This window comes from Palaemon carinicauda, chromosome 37 (assembly GCF_036898095.1).
Source record: "Palaemon carinicauda isolate YSFRI2023 chromosome 37, ASM3689809v2, whole genome shotgun sequence".
Taxonomy (NCBI): Eukaryota; Metazoa; Arthropoda; class Malacostraca; order Decapoda; family Palaemonidae; genus Palaemon; species Palaemon carinicauda.
This window is the reverse complement of record NC_090761.1, coordinates 24,224,768-24,244,330: the sequence shown is the minus strand read 5'-3', so window position 1 is coordinate 24,244,330 and position 19,563 is coordinate 24,224,768. Positions and strand designations below refer to the sequence as shown.

Genomic DNA, 19,563 nt, shown 5'->3' with positions numbered 1-19,563 from the left:
GTAGGGACCTCGATAAGGTCTAGTCAGTGGTTGTCGATGAGCGTCGACACGGACGAAAACGTACTTGCAGTCATCCAGGCTTTTTGGCTTGAAGTGCTTGGTTCTGTCCTGGTAAGTTTTGAGACACGGCCTGAACTTCCTGGCGATATCCCTTAGGTGATCCAGCTGCGTGTCGTCGGTTGATGAGGGAAAGAATTCGCCAGGAACTGCGAGCGCTTCCCCGTAAACTTTTTCGGAGGGCGAAGGTTCGCCGTCTGCGCGAGGGGCGGTGCGAAGGCCAAGGAGTACCCAAGGAAGTCGTGATTTCCAGTCCCCGTCGGTGCAGCTCGCCATCAGGGACGCCTTGAGGGCGCGGTGCGTTCGTTCGACCATGCCGTTTGCCGCGGGGTTGTACGCCGTGGTGATGTGGAGCGTCGTCCCCATCAGGTTCGCCAAAGCCAGCCATATTTCTGAGAGGAAAGCGGGGCCTCTGTCAGTCGTGATGTCGTCAGGAACGCCAAACCTGCTCACCCAGCTTGACAGGAGGGCTTCGGCACATGCTTGAGTCGTAGCTTCGGTCATCGGCGATGCCTCCAACCACCTCGTGGAGCGATCGATGATCGTAAGTAGGTAGCGAGCGGATCCAGAAGGGGGCAATGGTCCCACGACGTCGATGTGTATATGTCCGAAACGTCTTTTTGGCTGGGGAAAATCGCCCACCCCCGATTCGGTGTGACGGCTGACCTTGCTTGACTGGCAGTTGATGCATGACCTCGCCCATTCCCGGGCATCCTTTTTTATCCCTGGCCAGACAAACTTTTCAGACAGCTGCCGGTGCCTGTTTGGGAGCCTTACGAGGCTGTTGCTGCTGTTGTGGCGGGGCTGGAGGCTTATAGGGCCGAGTTGTAAGGGCCCTATGGAGGAGGGAGTCCGTGCTGGATTTCCTCCACCTCTCAGCCGTTCGCTCCATGTCTTGAGGCTCAAACAGATTCTCCCCCAGAAGGGAAGCATGTCGGAGCCTACACACATCCACGGCGGGGACCTTCGGATGGAATCTCTCGGACATAGCATCGCGACGCTTCAACACCGAGTTGGCCCACAGGGTGGTAACCTGGTGCACCAAAAACTCGATGTAGCGGGTGCCCGAGAGCAAGAAGGTCTCTAGGGCCTTCCTATTGGTCTCCTTGGACAAGTCCTCCGATCGCAATAGGATGCCCAGAGATCCTAGCCAGAAGTCCAGCCACGAAGTGGCCTGCATGGCACACTTAGCGACCTTCTCGTGGCTAAGGATCTCTCCCGCCGAGAACGACACCTGCCGGGCAGAGAGTTTCTCAAGGGGAACTCCCTTCGCCAGCTCCTCCACAGAGTGATGGAGAGGAAGAGCGAGGTTGTGCTCACCCAGGATCTCGAAATACCTCCTCTGCTGAAGACGAGGAGGAGGGATGAGCTTGTTCCCGGCAGTGGAACGACTGGAGGAGGCAAGAAGTGCGAGCTGAGCGTTGGCCCTAGCCCTGGCACTCTTCAGCCCCCGAGACCAGGGCAGAGCCGCACTGGTCTTAGGGGCCTTCCGAATGTCAAACACTTCATCCAAAATCATGTCTTTGCCTTCACGGGGGGCGATGACTGGATCCATAAGCCCGTTAAGTTGCCTTATCAGGCTTAGGACCTGCCAGAAGGCATGTTCGGACTCTTGCTGTTCTCCTCCCTGCGGGCTGGCAGCTAAGTCTCCTGCCCCAGGGATCTCTGTCTGGGGTGACACGTGGACATTCCCCTGGGTAGTCGTGGGTTCCTGACGAATCCTTGCAGAGGATTTAGGGACGGTCTTGGAGTCCTTGGATTCCCTCCTGGGAGGGATACAGGATCCAAACAACGAGGTTCGAGGGGCCCCTTCCTCACGAGACGATTCTCCTGCATGAAGCGAAGTCTCCCCCCCTGGTGCTGAGGGGAAGACTACCGCCCCACTGGACTCACCTGAGGACGGAAAGGCCTCGTCCACGGGAGAAGGAGAGAGCACTCGTGCAGGAGAAGGGACCTTCGCGATCGACCTCTTGGGAACCAACTTCGCCCTGGGGGAAGTCACCACGAAGTCCACTCATCTCTTTCTCTTCAGCGTAGGAGAGACAGCCGTTGGTTTGTTACCCTGGCCGGCGAGTGCTGGTTTCATAACCCTCACTAACGCCCGTGCCAGAGGACCAAACCAAGTCTGTTGCTCCAAGGACACAGAGTCCGAAATCCTCGCTAAAGGGAAAGGGATCGGGCGATCCTTTGTAGTGGACACCACGGTACCTGCCTGAAAAGAAGGTGGGGAAGAATGATGTACTAACCTCTCCTCGTCCTGCACTACCAACCTGTGTTTGGGTGGAGGTGATCCCGAGTGCCGTCTAGGAGCACGCGTTCCTTCTGCTACCACCGGCTGCGGAATTCGCCGCGAACGATGGTCGCGCGGGCGCGCAGGCGGATGATCGCGCGGGCGCGCAGGCGAATGATCGCGCGGGCGCGCAGGCGAATGATCGCGCGGGCGCGCAGGCGAATGATCGCGCGGGCGCGCAGGCGAGTGGGCGCGAGGGTGGGCAGGTAAATGAACGCGTGTCTGAGGCGACGAACGCAAGCGTTGGCGCGACGGCGAGGAAACGCGCTGCCGCGAGGGTGAGGAAGACCGCTGGTGATGTAGATCCACAGGCGATCGATGATGAGCTGGTGAGTGCGGTCGCTCAGGTTGGTGATGGCGCGATGTGGCATATCGACGCGTTGGCGAGCGATGGCGAGCAGCATGCGCAGGTGAATGACCGCGCAATGGCAAGCGTAGGCGAGCAGCATGCGCAGGTGAATGACCGCGCAATGGCAAGCGATGGCGAGCAGCATGCGCAGGTGAATGACCGCGTGATGGGGAGCGATGGTGATCAGCATGCGCAGGAGGGCGATCGTGCAATGGCGAGCGATGGCGAGCAGCATGCGCAGGAGAGCGATCGCGTGATGGCGAGCAGCATGCGTAGGTGGGCGATCGCGAGATGGGGTGCGATGGTGATCAGCATGCGCAGGAGGGCGATCGTGCAATGGCGAGCGATGGCGAGCAGCATGCGCAGGAGGGCGATCGCGTGATGGCGAGCTAGAAGCTGGCGAACCATGTTCCTTCAGGAGCGTTGGAGAACGTTGGCGCGCCGGCTGTCGCTGTTGAATAGGCGATACTAAGATCGCCTGTGCGCGCTGGCAAGCAGGTGAACGCTGGCGAGGAGGTAATCGCTGGCGCGTAGGTGATCGCTGGCGAGCCGGAGATCGCTGGCGAGCAGAAGGTCGACGCGTGTCATGTGAAAGGACAGGTGGCGCAGCAGGTGGTGCGGTGCATTCACGAGCAGGAACTGGAAGATTGCTGGCGCGTTGGCGAACATGTGTTTTTGACACGCGCAGCACGATGTTGCGTAGCCACAGGACCAGGCAGATGGTGAGCAGGGAGCTCAGCAGGAACTATAGGGTGGTCAGAGACCGCAGGGCAATGGTCCTCAAATGAGCGCTGACGCTCAGAATAGAGCTGACGAGCAGGAGAGCGCTGGCGAGGAGGGCGAACCTCAGGAGAGAGCCGACGAGCTGGCGAGCGTCGGCGAGCAGGAGAGTCTTGACGAGCAGGAGAGCGCTGAAGATCAGGAGAGCGCTGGCGAGCAGGAGAGCGCCTGTGCGTTAGCACTGCTCGAGGAAGGGAAGGATCCCTTAGCCCCGAAGGGACCGTTGCCCGTCGGGTGACGAGTTCTCCAGAAGGCGAAGATCTGGCAGGAGATGGTGAACGGTCTGCAGAGAGGTTCAAGGAAGGTGGAGCTGTAGGTTGAGGCTGACGAGGAGAGTCCCCCCCGGAGGATGAAGACCCAAAAAGGCGCCTCTTAGTCCCCCTGTAAGGGAAAGGGAGGCCCTTGTGGCGTAGCGGACGGTGAGCCTTACGGCGGAGGCGGCCTCGGGGAAGATCGTCGGGACCATTGGTCCTCCGAAGGGGAGTCTCCGTTAAGGGACTTCCCTCAGAAGGAAGCTGAGCAGCAGCAGAGACCGAAGGACTCACTTCCCCCTTCGAAGGATGTACGGAAGGGGAAGGAGAGCCTATAGCACCATCATCCGCAACAGCACCTGCGGCGGATTGCCCAGCCACGTCGGAAGCCTCTGTCACCACGACGTCGACAATAGACAGAGGGTCTACCTCTGCTACCGCCGGCGACTGCTTAACAGCGGCCCCCAACGAGACAAGGTCAATTAAAGCGACCCTGGAGGGAAAGCCCTTAAGCCCCAGGGACGACCAAATCTGTAAAAGATCATCATTGGTTAAGGCATTATCAATAACCTCCCCCGGAGGAGGAGGGGGAACCGCCTCGCTATGGGAGGCGACGCCCTCTCCCCCCACCGAAGGTCGGGAAACAGAACAAGGGCCTGCGCTCCCACTCGGCCGACTCTCCTTAGGAGGCGGACGAGGGGGAGCTTCGAAGGAGGTTTGGGCAGCGGAAGAGGAGTCCCGAGAACCTTCCTCCTTCAAGGCTAACCCCGGAGGAAAACGGTCTCTCTTGGACTTCTTCTTACGCCGACGGCCAAACCTCTCCCACTGGGAGGCAGACCACTCCCTGCACTCACGGCACATGTTCTCCTGGTCACACCGTCAGCCCCGACATTGAGGGCAGAGGGTGTGCGGATCCGTAGTTACGTCCGACATGAAAGTCCCACAAGGACGGCCGGCAACTCCAGGGCATGTACGCATTGTAAAGAGGAAATAAAAAAATAATGAAGGTCAACTTCCAACCAACACACACGCTGAAAAGAAAAAGCAGAAAATTAAAGGCTGTCACGAGGACGATGAGCAGACACGTCTGATCACCGCCGAGCCAAAAGTGAAGTGAAGCAAGTCACCGGTGTGTGGAGGGGGGAGGGGTAGCAAGCTACCCTTCCCCAACCCCTGCTAACTAGCGCGGGGGTAATTAACCCTCGTTAAAACTATTGGCTTGTCATTTCAGCTGCGCTAAAAGGTAAACCCCCCTCTGTAAATAGCGTGGTTTGTATTTCGGTTACGGAACAAATGCTATTTTGAATCACATTTACTAATGGTAGAGTCCTCTATTAACGAAGTTACCGATTTTAATGAAAAATTTCCATCATGCTCCGTTTGTCATCTTAGCACAGGCCAGCAAGTAGTTCGGATAAAAACACTGACAGGTGGTGCTTCTGTTGTACGTTACTTGTTTGAACAGCATAAACAGCCCAACGTTTTATATTCTAAACTTCTTGGTTATTACGGTTCTTATTCTATTGATCATGTTAATAAGGAAAGTTCAGGGTAGAAACGTGTCCTCGATAATTAGTCTGATAATGAGAAATGGAAGCCAAGTTCAAACAGATGCTGGAGCGCAAAGCTACAACTCACCCTTATGTTAAATAAGTATCCACCCCTTTGTCAAGTTTATATAAATGAACTAAGAGATAAGTTAGATAGATAACGCTAAAATCATTGCCCTTCGGGCTAACACAAGTAGCAAAATATTTTACTTCCCAGGACATAGGAACAATGAAACAATATTCATCTGTGAGGGAAGCAAGCTACGGCAGAACTAAAAGACTCCAAATGAACACTACAGTATTCTGTAGTGTTCATTTGGAGACTTTGTATAACAACAGACAGGGCATCCCACATGCACAGAACACCACCTAACCTAACCCACAAGCTGTGTCATTACCTAATTACCGTATGGGGGCTAACACAGCTCTGTGACCACGCTTAGACGGCCGTATTCTTATCGGTAGGGTTGAAAATATGGGAGCTATGGGTCATGACCATCATCATACATATACCTCGTTAAAGAACTGGATTTCCGCCAAAAATCTTTATCAAATACAGGTAAAATTAGTTTCAACCATACTTGGACAACCGATATGAAAATATATCTATTCTTGCTTAAATAGAGTGTTTTCTCAAAAAATCAGATCTAGAGATACAGAGGGCCCTTAATCACTACAATAATGTGGTTCTACAGTGGGAAATAAGGGGTTTTGGATAGGAGAATACAGAAAAGGGGTAAAATAAGAGAAGCTGTCTAACTTAAAAGGCACCAATCATCGTATTATCAAGTTACCGTAATCGAAATCGAATAACAATAATGAAACATAGTAAAAAAATAAACATAAAGTATTGTTTGCCAAACTTCTGTACGCATCTAAAACATGATTTTCCATCCCATTTTCTATCGAGTTGAGTCCTTCGTAGCAGTCTTCATCATAACATTAATATAAATATCTAGTTACTTAATTGACGCTGGCATCACAAACTTCTGTTAGGTTGACTATGTTGACAATGACAGTTCCCGGTCTTTTAGTGAGGAAACTAAACTAGTTTTTTATAACCCCTCCCCCTTTGCTCAACATATCTTGACCTTTTGTGCTTTCCCACATACAAAGAACCTCCTAATTACTGTACAAGAAGAGGAGAGCTGTAGGACTGCATAATTCTCATGTAAATGGAGAGTGTTTTCTTGTAAACAAATACCAATTGAGCAAATGATTTATTGGTTATTGCTCTGACCTATGCCTCCTTCTCTCCCGACTAGACATTATCTCACTGCTCCTGTGTTTTGGCAAACAGACTATGTTTCGCTACGCAATATAGCCCTTCGAAGAGAGCGCAATTTTCCTATAAGAAAAAGTAGTTTTTTTCCTAGGTTACATTGCCCTGTAATATAGTGAAATAATACCAATATATGATAAAAAGGAAAAAATATATAGTATCCAAATTTGGTTGATACTGTAATACTAAAAGCTGAAAGCATCACAAAATACATTAAATAACAGTATTTTTGTCCCTACAAACCATTTATTGCATTTTGTAATTGTACCGGAGGCCCGTCAGGTGCTGTCGAGGGGCCCAGAGAACCTCGAAGCCTTGGGGGTCCGGTCACGGGTTAATACATCACTGTCTACAGTACACTGTGATCTCCAATACATTAAATGTTATCATAACAAATCATATAACTAAATTGCTTATACATTTAAAACTATCTCACCTTCAATTGCAGAGTAGCCGGGTGCTTGACAGGTTGTTTACAAAGTTTACAGAGAACTAAGAACTTTGAGTTTGATGTACGAATAACAAGGTCTGGTTAATACCTTGGTTACGTTACGTTAGGAATTTTACTTTTAATATAAATATTAGGTTGAATAACTGATTCAGAAGTTTAAATATCCTTTTTCTGTTATTCTTTTATATCATAAAGTTCACCATCTTTTATGCTATCATGTAAAAATAGCAGCTAAATAAGCTTATTTTCTAAATACCGTGAATGAAACGCTTCCAAATAATAATAATCATAAACAAAAACATTGCACATATCAATAACAGTTTAACTAACTTTAATTAACATCACAAGATATCAGCTACGTAAGTGAAATAAATCCTATGAGAAATTTTAGCAACATTTTTACAATTGCATCCTTAAACTACATTCAACCTAAACTATGATGCAATTTCTAAATGTAGGATCAGGTGGTCAATGACGTCACTGCCTAACCCCCTAATGAATGTTAAATCGCTGGAATGGTATGATGTCACGATTTTCTCGTTTATGAATTTCAAATATATGTAAAACTCCAGAAAAGCAAATCATGTAATAAATTCTTATTATCGATCTTTATTTGAAACAATATTAAATCAACTGCACGTTATTCAGGATATATAGGTCTAGTTTTCGTGACAGGATACCCTCTTCGAAAGGTGTGGTCGTCTATGGCAAGTTTATAACAGTTGGAAAAGCAGCCCGAGGGCTCCAACAGGGAAACATAGCAGTGGTAAAGAAAAAAAAAGGAAACAGATAAACGACAAGAGAAGTAAGGAACGTGTACATTAAATCTGATAAAAAGAACTAGTGAAACAAGTTTTGAGTATATAGAAATAAACTTTATGCACACAAACGTATCTATTCTAACAGTTTAAAAATCTCCGAGAAAAAATACTATATTTTTTTCGATTAATTCATATCACTCATTGAGATGATTAGCATGGAAAATATAAATTTCTTTGTGGAGACTTCAACCTTTGGATGGGTGACGCATCAAATCATGATGCGTCAGCATCTAAAGAATTATTAGAATCACATCAATTGGTGAATAATGTTGATTGTGCAACTACTTTGACTGGGCATACGTTGGACCTAGTTTTAAGTGATAATATGAATAACACTGTATCTGTTATAAATGTGAAGAGAAATACACTATATCTCCAGTACACAAACTTATTGATTTTAGGTTACCTCTGCAGAAACACGCAGTGGTGAAGAAAATAAACTTTATATTTATCGAAGTTGCGAAGAATATAAATGATGCTATCAATATTCCTTGGGGGTAATAATAACCAACGTTGGTTGGGCTCTATGTACGTTGACTTCCTTATGACCATATATAATAGGGTGAGTAAAAGTGAAGATGATACTGTGTCCACTGATGGAAAAGACTATAATTGGTAAAGGCCGATCGCCTTGGTTTGATGTGGGAGACTTTAGAGAAACGGATGGGGTAAAGCGAAAAGAAAGTGGAATCTGTTTAAAACTGAAAGTATATGACGTGTAGAATACAAAATCGTAAGGTCCCTATTTATCGAAGAGAAGAAAAACGAATACTATAAGAAGAGACCCGCGAAGTAACAACAGACATAAATAAGTTATATCGTCTCATAAATGGATGTTAGGGAATGGATGACAATCAAACAACTAAAATTAAGATAAAATAAAATTGAGTTTATGGTGTTTGAAAGAAAAAAATTGTAAGAAACTCAGGCTATATTCAAATAAACACAAATAACAACTCTGTCCTGATATATAGTAAAGTTCGCGATCTAGGCAATCTCTAAATTGTGACGTTTTTCAATGCCCAAATAAATAATGTAAAAACTGCTGGTTATCATCTTAGAAACATTGCTTTTATAAAGAAGTACCTTGATGAACATTCTGTAGATAAACTTGTGATAAACTGTGTTATTACCAGGATTGGCTACTGCAATTCTATCTACCACAATTTACCAAAAGTGCAACTTAAGAAATTAAAAAAACATAAACGGAGGAGCAAGACTGATAAAAGGTGTCCCACCCAGAGAAAAATCACTCCTATACTAATTGAACTACAGTGGCTGTATATCAAATTGAAAATTGAGTTTAAACAATGTACAATAACCCATAAAGTTATCAAAACTGGACGTCCAAAATATCTACGAGAATTGCTACATATTGTGCAGCCAACCAATCGTGTTGACACGAGAATAGTTACAGATGGTTTCAAATTAATGGAAACAAGATATATGTCTTCTATAGCTTCTAGGGCTTTTAAAATACGCGGTCCCAAAACTGTACAACAAGCTTTTTTACAGGCATTCGAAAGACTGGCGATATTAAAGCTTTCGTGGGGAAACTGGCGACACTTGTTTTCTGAGCGCTTCGATAATGTGGATTTGACAATAAATATGATTCCCATGGAGAAACAATTGAGTCATTTGATTAAATTTATTATTGTTAGATTCATTGATCCAGATCGTGTGCCATTTTGTTACTATAAAATGCATTATAACATTTAAATAATCCATAGCGTGTAGCTTAATGTCATGTGGTAAATCTATTGCATTTTCATTACCAACAACTCTAACTTGGCCAGGAATCCAGCATATTTTAAATTCTACCCTTTGATAATGCAAATTGTTAAAGAGCTCCTTAATTTGCAATGATATATATATAAATATATATATATATATATATATATATATATATATATATATATATATATATATACATATATATATACATATATACATACGAATATATATATATATATATATATATATATATATATATATATATATATATATATAGATATATATATGTGTGTGTGAGGATGAGATCATGGTGAGGGGTAGATGGAGATGGTTTGTGCATGCTCTTCGCACTAACCAAGAGAGATTCGTTCACAAAACGTTTAACTGGGCTCCAAAAGGCACTAGAAAAGTTGGAAGACCCAGGCCTTATTGCCAAGGACTCAGAAGTGTGAAGTAGGAGATGGTGAATGGAGAAGAATTGGCTTAAAAGCTCAAGATAGAGACGATGAGGCCCTTTGCGTCATTAGGAGTGGGAGGAGATGTTGATGATTATATATATATATATATATATATATATATATATATATATATATATATATATATATATGTGTGTGTGTGTGTGTGTGTGTGTGTGTGTATTTGTGTGTGGTAACTTATAAAAGTGGCCAAAATGAGACACAAATTGACTATGTGTAGGTTAGGAAGGAAGACAAGAAACTCACTATAGATTATACGACTAATCCAAATGAATTCGTCACCATTGCTCAACATAAACAGTTAAATATTTTAGGCTGAAGGCAATAAAGAAAAGAAGAGTCCCAACCAGGAGTAGGAGGATTAAAACTTTGAAGCTGAAGGGGGAACAAGGCAAGAGAGGTTAGACGTAAAGAGAAGAGAGATATGTAAATAGAATGTTAGAATTGCCTGAAGAGGTGTGAGATGTTAAGGCAAAGGTAAAGGTGTCTGGTTTCAGTTCAAGTTTCGCCAGAATAGATGCTCAACAGAACGTCAGCCGAGCAAGCCCAACCCCCCACTGTGGCGTCCAACCACAGCATTATGCTTCCCAGTAAACAGCTTAAACTCACGGTCCCGGGCATGGATCGATCTGCAGCCAGGCGAATGCTTGGTGAAAGTGTTATCACTGTACTAGTCAGGAGGCTATGGAAGAGGCTGTGGGATAAGCAGCAGTAGCAGAGATGTGTGGGAGGATAAACATCAAAGAGCAACAGATAAAAGAAACATGGTGGTGGAATCAAGAGGTTTAAACAGCCTTCAAGGAAAAGAGTATAGCAGAAAAAGGTGGGAAGAAGAGTAGAGCTACCAAACAACAGAAAAATATAGATAAACAAAGATATTGGTAGCAACTGCAACAGGAGAAACCAGGAGAGACTGGTACAAGTTAACGGAAACATCAAAAGGAGATGCTACCGGTAGAGATTTATTGGGTCCATTGAATGACCTACTACATTGGATCCCTTTCTCTCGTTACGCCTTATTTTTCCTATACCTACGCATGCACTGAATAGTCTGGCCTATTCTTTCCACATTTTCCTCTGTCCTCATAAACCTGACAACACTGAGATTACAAAACAGTTCTTATTTGCTCAAGGGGTTAACTTATGCACTGCAATTTTTCAGTGGCTACTTTCCTCTTGGTAAGGGTAGAAGACTCTTTAGCTACGGTAAGCAGCTCTCCTAGGAGATGGACACTCCAAAATCAAAATATTATTCTCTTGTCTTGGGTAGTGTCATACCCTTTGTACCATGGTCTTCCACTGTCTTTGGGTAGCGTTCTCTTGCTTGAGCACACTTGGGGACACTATTCTATCTTATTCTTCTTCCTCTTGTTTTTATAGTTTATATATAAAAGGTCTATTTTCATATTGTTACTGTTCTTAAAATTTTCATTTTAATTGTTCACTAGCTTTCTTGTTTATTAATTTCCTTGTTTCCTTTCCTTACTGTGCTATTTTTCCCTGTTGGAATCATTGGGCTTATAGCATCCTTCTTTTCCAACTAGGGTTGTGGCTTAGCTACTGCTACTACTACTACTACTGATAATGATAATAATAATAATAATAATAATAATAATAATAATAATAATAATGATTATAATAATGATAATAATAATAATAATGTATGTCTTACTGAATATGATTGCTGCCTCAGTAGCATTGCGATTTTCTTTACACCAGTAACAAGGCAAAATTCATCCTTCATCAAGGGTAAGGGAAATCCAAGGTAGGTCAAAGTCGGGTTTAATGTAGAATTTATGAAATGAGTGCACAAAGTAAGTAAAGTTCAGTTTACAGCGAAGCGTTTTATCAGGTATCGCTAGAGGGGTTGAAATGGTGCTGGCAACGTCCTTATAAATGGTACTTCTGGCTTGTAGAAAGTGGCGGCAAATTTACACTGGCCACCTCCGGCGACATGGGCGGAGCAGGTAGTGACGTAAACTTGGCAACGAATTTTCATTGGCTGATTCGCTCACCGGAAAAGACCGAGTCACAGCCAGACTGCGGCTCTACTCACTGCTAAGCAAGAAGTCGCCATAATGTCCATTGACGGCTGGGATCTGATTGGTGGATGTGCTAGCCAGGATGATTTCCATTGTAGGTGGACTGTTCTGGCAATGATCTGGGTTGTCTTAATTTTGGTTTTCATGTTCGGTAGGGTCCATATTCGGTCTTTGGATGTTAGTCCTTCGGCAGTAGGGGAGAAGGAACATCTCTTGCGTTGTGTTGAGAAGGGGTTTCTCCCATTGTATGAGGAGGGCTTCAAGTATTTTCAGCCTTCTGCTGCCAATTATTTTAGTGTTCTTAACAATCTTATCCCATCTGATGCTGTTATTATGAGATTGGAGGGGAAATGTTTAAATACACATGACCTTGCTGGACGTGACAGTAGTCAACCCTATGTAACGTCCAGGGCATCCTGGAACTCGGCTTTGGTAGAAGTAAACTACGTTGGCACGACTAAGACAGTCCAGTATCGGCGGGGCTGGGTTGTTTCTCATTATGAGGGATTTTATCTTGGCTATTTGATAGTAGATGGTCAGTTTAATCTCAGCCTTTTCATCCACAGAGGAGACATAGTTTTTGACGATGTCCCTCACAGCATTCTCATCTTTCAAGTGATCCTTATGCAAATAACGTTTGTAGTAAAGGTTGATGGTCCTGGCTATATTATCAGTCCGTGGCTTGTCCTTGTACCAAATGTCCATGGTTAGCTTGATTTCCCTGATAATTTGCTTGTAGGAATGGCCATTGTTCACCAGGACCTGGGTGATACACTCAAGTTTGGCATGAGTGTCAGCCCAAGAGAAGCATTGGGAGAGGGCCCTGTGTACATAGGCCTTGATGGCTGAGGCCTTGTATCTAGCAATGCATTCACTAGCTCCATTCAGGCATAAGCCAAGATTGGTCGGCTTAGTGTAGACAGTGGTGTTGATTCGAAGTCATAATACCTTTTGTCACTAACCCGGTATTGTTTCATTTGATTTCATCTGGAAAAACTCCAAAGGGCCGCCCTTATGGAAAATGTAAAAATTTTCATGTTTCCATTTTTACCTTAGAATGTATCTAGGAGGGATTTTAGTGGTATTTATTGGGTCTGTAGACTCTGTGCATGTTTACTTTTATCTGTTATCCAAAGATCAGTGGAAGCTAAATCCTACTAAACTTTTGGGAAAATAATTTCTTGTAAAATTAAGCATACAATTTTCCTGCTGTTACTTGTATCCCGACTTGAAAAGTAATTTCCAAGTTCTTGTGCTAGTCAGAACAAGAGTTGTACCTGTTCCGTATAATACAAGGAATACTTTTGGGAATCCATTATATGTCAACACGTGGTCAGAAATAAGCAAAAACTACAATCATGTCTGTAACATGAGTTGTACTAGTAAGGGCCACCCATAAAAGGTTGGTTTATTGTGAGTGATCAGAAGAAAATCTCCCACCTTCACCAATCAGGACTGGCCAGCACGCTCCTGAACTCCTGAAAACTGGTCAAATCCTTGACATGAATTGACACATTTGAGGCCTTTGTCCTGCAGTGGATTAGAAGTGGCTCCATTTTTTTGTCTATATATATATATATATATATATATATATATATATATATATATATATATATATATATATATATATATATATATATATATATATATACAGAGAGAGAGAGAGAGAGAGAGAGAGAGAGAGAGAGAGAGAGAGAGAGAGAGAGAGAGAGAGAGAGAGAGTTCCTAGCCACCTGATAAGTCACTGGACAGGGGATAATTTTATTATCTTCGAAGAAATTCCTCCATTATTCGAACAGAGCTGTGACCTCAAGGTCGTTTAATGGCCTTGGCCCCTGGGGCGTGGATGCCTGACGTACGATGTCTTACGTTCTCTCTTCAAGTTTCCGCTTCGGCATGTAACCTTTAAGTGTAATGAATATGTTTTAAGATTTAAAGTGTAATGGATATGTTTATTTGCATGCATGTCTTTATGCGGCATAATAAGACAGTGTTTAAGAAATGTACGATACTCCGTTCTTCTATCCTCAACTTGGACACTGGGTACACTTGTAGACTTTTTTCGCAGTGCACATTCATTATCACCAACATTAAAATCTTGTAGCCTGTAACGTCAGTGTCTTGTGATATAAAACAACTGTAACAACCTGTAACGTCGTCTGATTACTGAGTTTGAATTGTTTACCTTGATTGGATACGGAGTAAGTAACAGATGTGCATGCGCATAGCCGCTTTCGTTTCCATCAATTTATGTAATTTAATATCTATTGTTTACAAGACTTGTTCTTTGCAGCATGAATTTTAGACTCGTTATTATGCTCGTGTGAATGAGAAAATATTAATGTGAGTGAGGATTTCAAATATCCAGATACAGAAGTTTTGCAGGGAATTGACAAGTCTCAACTAGCATAGCAACACGTAGTGATGTAAACTCGTTCTTCTTTTTGGTTGATACTTGAACAAGAGATTTGGATGACTTTCGTACATTTCCTCGAATAATTTATGTACTTTGTTACGTAAAGCCCGTTATTACTTCTTTGAAGCCCACTTTTCCGCTGCTCTTGCCCTTTAGTTAGTAAATATATATTGTAAATTTATGAGTCATAACAGTACAATAAACTGAAAATCTCTTTAGAAAAGAATTTCCCAAAATACATAAAAGACTTGAAGAAAAGTAAAACAATCTTACATGAGATAAACAGGTTTTTAATAATAGTTAATTTGCGTAGCCTAGTACTCAACAATCCTATATGAAGTCCAACTTATAAATTTGTAGAATATGCTACCCTCTTTTTAAGTAAAATTCTGATACCAAATATGTTACGTAGCATATATAAGCATTATATATCTGATTATGATACAAACTATATAAAATAACGATAGAAAATTACGATGCTTTATTTAAGAAAAAAAAATTTACCTCCGTTTTCTATACTGACCCTTCGTAGATTGCCCAGATCTCTCTCTCTCTCTCTCTCTCTTGACTGCCAAAACAGTACTACATTGGATCCTTCTCTATGGTTACGGTTCATTTTCCCTTTGCCTAAATATATACACTGAATCGTCTGGCCTATTCTTTACATATTCTCCTGTCCTCATATACCTGGCAACACAGATTATCAAACAATTCTTTACTCAATGGGTTACTGCACTGTAATTGTTCAGAGGCCACTTTCCTCTTGGTAAGTGTAGAAGAGACTCTTTGGTTAAGGTCAACAGCTCTTCTAGGAGTAGTACACTCCAAATTCAAACCATTGTTCTCTAGTCTTGGGTAGTGCCATAGCCTCTGTACCATGGTCTTCTGTCTTGGGTTAGGGTTCTCCTGCCTGAGGGTACACTCAAGCACACTATTCTATATTACTTCTATTCCCCTTGTTTTGTTTAAGTTTTTATAGTATATATATATATATATATATATATATATATATATATATATATATATATATATATAGAAGATATTTATTCTAATGTTACTTTTCTTAAAGTATTTATTTTCCTTTTCTCCCTGGGCTATTTTCCCTGTTGGAGCTCCTGGCCTTATAGCATCCTGCTTTTCCAACTAGGGTTGTAGCTTAACAAGTAATAATAATAATAATAATAATAATAATGATGATGATGATGATGATATACACCACTCTTCACTATGATTAAATACAAGTCATGAAATAATAGGCTACGAGATTTTTTTTCTATGAAAAACTCTCTCTCTCTCTCTCTCTCTCTCTCTCTCTCTCTCTCTCTCTCTCTCTCTCTCTCTCTCTCTCTCTCTCTCTCTCTCTCTCTCTCTCAACATATAGCTTTATACCAAAACATTTTACGACCTTTGAACAAAACACGAGATTCATCGAACACTCACTCCTGAAATTATTGTTAAAATGTATCGAATTTGGTTCTCGAACAGCTTTTGATTTGATGAGTATAATCATATCTTGAGGAGAATAACACTTGAAACATCTTATCTTGGATATATAAGTATTAATTTTGATCAGCTTATCTGTGCAACCTTGATCCTTTTAAAATGAAAATTCCATTTAACATAGAGATGGGTTTCTTGAATTTATTTTTGAAAATTAAATACTTTTGTTTTTTTTATCAAAGCTCTATTTCTTTTGATGAAATAATGTAAGCGTTCTAAAAGACGAATTATGTACCATTAATACAAATTAACTTTCAAACCATAATCGAAATTAACTTTCAATGGACAAACGGAGTTGGTACCAAATTTGGGTTAGGAAGGATTTTAATTCCATATTAAGGATCATAAGGTAATAACTTAATATTTTCTAGCGTATATATATATATATATATATATATATATATATATATATATATATATATATATATAACCTGTCACAGTGAGCAGCATTGCCAAACGTATAAGTACTCGATCTCTCCCCCGTCCCTCGTGTAGGAGGGAGGGAGTAGCCATACTCTGGTGAGAGGGGCTAACTCCTAAACTAGGGCGTTGTCTGTTCTATACCTCTGCCATTCATGAATGGCCTTTAACCCTTAAACGTAGAGTCTGAAAACGTGAAACACCTCTATTCTCCAACTAGTGGGAGATTTTAAAAGATCTATAATTGCGTATTTATTTAAGATAATTATTCATTGGCGTAGAACTAAGAAAGTCATTGTTTTATCACTAATTACAATTTTCTTCCTACGCATATTGACGCAAAAAGTTTCGGTTAGATTTCGCCAGTCGTCTCATCTTGAGCTTTTAAACCAATATTTCTACATTCATCTTCTTCTACTTCACGCTTCATAGTCCTCAGCCATGTAGATCTGGGCCTTCCAACCCTTCTACAGCTGGTGGAGCCCAGTTAAAATAAAAATATATTGTAAACGTCATCACCTCCTCCTACGCATATTAACGCAAAAAGTCTCGGTTAGATTTCGCCAGTCGTTACTATCTTGAGCATTTAAATCAATACCGCTCCATTCATCATCATCTACTGCACGCTTCAAAGTGCTTAGCCATGTAGGCCTGGGTCTTCCTATTCTGCCAGTGCCTCGTGGAGTCGTTAAAAAAAAGAAAAAGAGAGAAATATATATATATATATATATATATATATATATATATATATATATATATTAAACATCATCTCCTCCCACGCCTATTGAAGCAAAGGGACGCCGTTAAATTTCGCTAGTCGTCTCTATCTTGAGCTTTTAATTCAATACTTCTCCATTCATCATTTCTCACTTCACGCTTCATAGTCGTCAGCCATGTAGGTCTGGGTCTTCCAACTCCTCTAGTGCCTTGTGGAGCCCAGTTAAAGGCTTAAGCTTGTCAGTGATACGATCTGTGGGGAATGAGACAGTAAGCTACATGTTTATTCACACGAAGCATGAGACTAGAGTTAAGCCACGCCCACCTAGACGGAGTGAACTGCTGCTCTTTCAATCTTTAGATATTTAAAGAACACATGAATTAAAACTTTTAAGGAAATAATGTATTTATAAGTTAGAATACTTAACATGAAACAATAATGTAAAGATTTTTCCATTAGAATGAGAAAAACATCTGCCATGTATTACATTTTCACACAAAAATTCTTCAGTCTACTTTCTCTACTGTATCTAAGTCTATCATATTTTCTTTTTCTCTCTTCCAATTCCTTATTCTCCCTGCTTCACTATTATCGTTCTGCATATTATTTACTCACGATTATTCTCCTTTCTTGTTTAATTTCTTCTTTCCTTCAAACCCCTACTCCCCACATTAATTCTTTCATCTTCTTTTCTTCCTTTCACACCTCTATTCTCTTTAATCTCAAGTTTCTTCGGTATCTTCATTTCTTTCCCTCTTCCCTCCATTCTTCAGGTCTCCTTGATGTCTGTTTTATCATTCTCATGTCTCTATTTATTGTCCTTATTACATTTTTAATTTCTGAATCCTCTTCCTTTCTCTTGAAAACTCCCTTTCCACGGTTTATCTATTTTTTCCATTCGTCCCTCCAAATCGTTTTAGAGCCATAATTGTGTCCTTCTAATTTCATCTTTATCAATTTTGTCCCCTTTGAGTACTTTTTTTTATTTTCAGATTCATTACCTCATTCCAATCAGCCTTTCTCCCTCCTTTCTTCTGGCTTTCCTCTCACTCACCGGAACTGAGAAGCATTACTTGATTATTTCTCCGGAACTGAGAAGCATTACTTGATCATTTCTCCGGAACTGAGAAGCATTACTTGATTATTTCTCCTGAACTGAGAAGCATTACTTGATTATTTCTCCGGAACTTAGAAGCATTACTTGATTATTTCTCCGGAACTGAGAAGCATTACTTGATTATTTCTCCTGAACTGAGAAGCATTACTTGATTATTTCTCCGGAACTGAGAAGCATTACTTGATTATTTCTCCGGAACTGAGAAGCATTACTTGATTATTTCTCCTGAACTGAGAAGCATTACTTGATTATTTCTCCGGAACTGAGAAGCATTACTTGATTATTTCTCCTGAACTGAGAAGCATTACTTGATTATTTCTCCGGAACTGAGAAGCATTACTTGATTATTTCTCCTGAACTGAGAAGCATTACTTGATTATTTCTCTCTTTAATCCTTTCACTGTACAATGACAAGTCTTATGAACATGACTACAATCAGATTACTAATGATATGTGCTCGTCCCTCTCAGGAAGATGTCCTTGCCACGAGAAATGAGTTGCCTTCTCAAGGACTCAGAGACAGAGGGCTACCAGCTAGTGAAGAAGCCAGTCCCCAGCCCTGGTCCTGGTGATGTGGTCATCCGAGTGGATAGGGTGATGTATTGAAATGCTTGGTGGTTGGGTATAGATATAAGCAGTTTGATCAAATGTGAACTTAAAAGGTAGAATGGTATATTTGCTAGGTGTTGGCCATAGTAAAAGAGAGTGTTTGATTTAATGTTTGATACTCATACTCATCATCTCCTACACGTGAAAGTGGTACTTTTCTATGTCAAAAATAGATGGTAGTTTCAGACACAGTGAAAGAGGGCATACAATCCACTGTATGATATATCCTGAAAGATAATTAAGAACATTAGAATATTTTTACCTCCGTCAACGAAGTTGGAAGGAGGTTATGTTTTCACACTTGTTTGTGTATGTGTGTGTGTGTGTGCGTGTGAGTGTGTGTTTGTGAACAGCTTCCTGGCCATAACTTTAATCGTAGAGTAATGAAACTTGCAGGGATTAACCGTTATGTAAAAAGCTGAAAATGATCAACTTTAAGAAGGTCAAGGTAACGGTCAAGCAAAATATTCAATTCACGAAATCAGCCATAAGTTTAGACATCGTTGTCACAGAGACTTCAAACTTAGTTCATATTTGAGTATATGAAAATCCACGCCATTGAATACATGTTAAGGTCAAAGGTCCCAGGTCAAGGTCGAGCAAAAGATCGAGAAATAAGCTGCCACGGCGGAGGTCTGCGCTCTACTGAGTGCTCCTCTAATTTACTATGTTATCTTTGTACCATTCAGAATCTTTCATC

The 19,563-nt window shown here is 42.0% G+C and overlaps 2 protein-coding genes across 2 annotated transcripts in view; one reads left to right on the top strand and one right to left on the bottom strand.

The window, feature by feature from the left end:
• The window catches only part of LOC137629234 (uncharacterized), a 113,437-nt gene that overhangs the window by 57,767 nt on the left and 36,107 nt on the right, over positions 1–19,563 (bottom strand). The gene's annotated exons all lie outside the window — the stretch shown is intronic.
• LOC137629037 (L-threonine 3-dehydrogenase-like) overlaps positions 14,103–19,563 on the top strand; it is a 29,718-nt gene continuing 24,257 nt past the window's right edge. The window contains exons 1-2 of the mRNA XM_068360304.1: positions 14,103–14,284; positions 18,725–18,848. Coding sequence (XP_068216405.1) covers positions 18,729–18,848 — 120 coding nt within the window. The 5' untranslated portion in view covers positions 14,103–14,284; positions 18,725–18,728. The remainder of the gene's footprint in view (positions 14,285–18,724; positions 18,849–19,563) is intronic.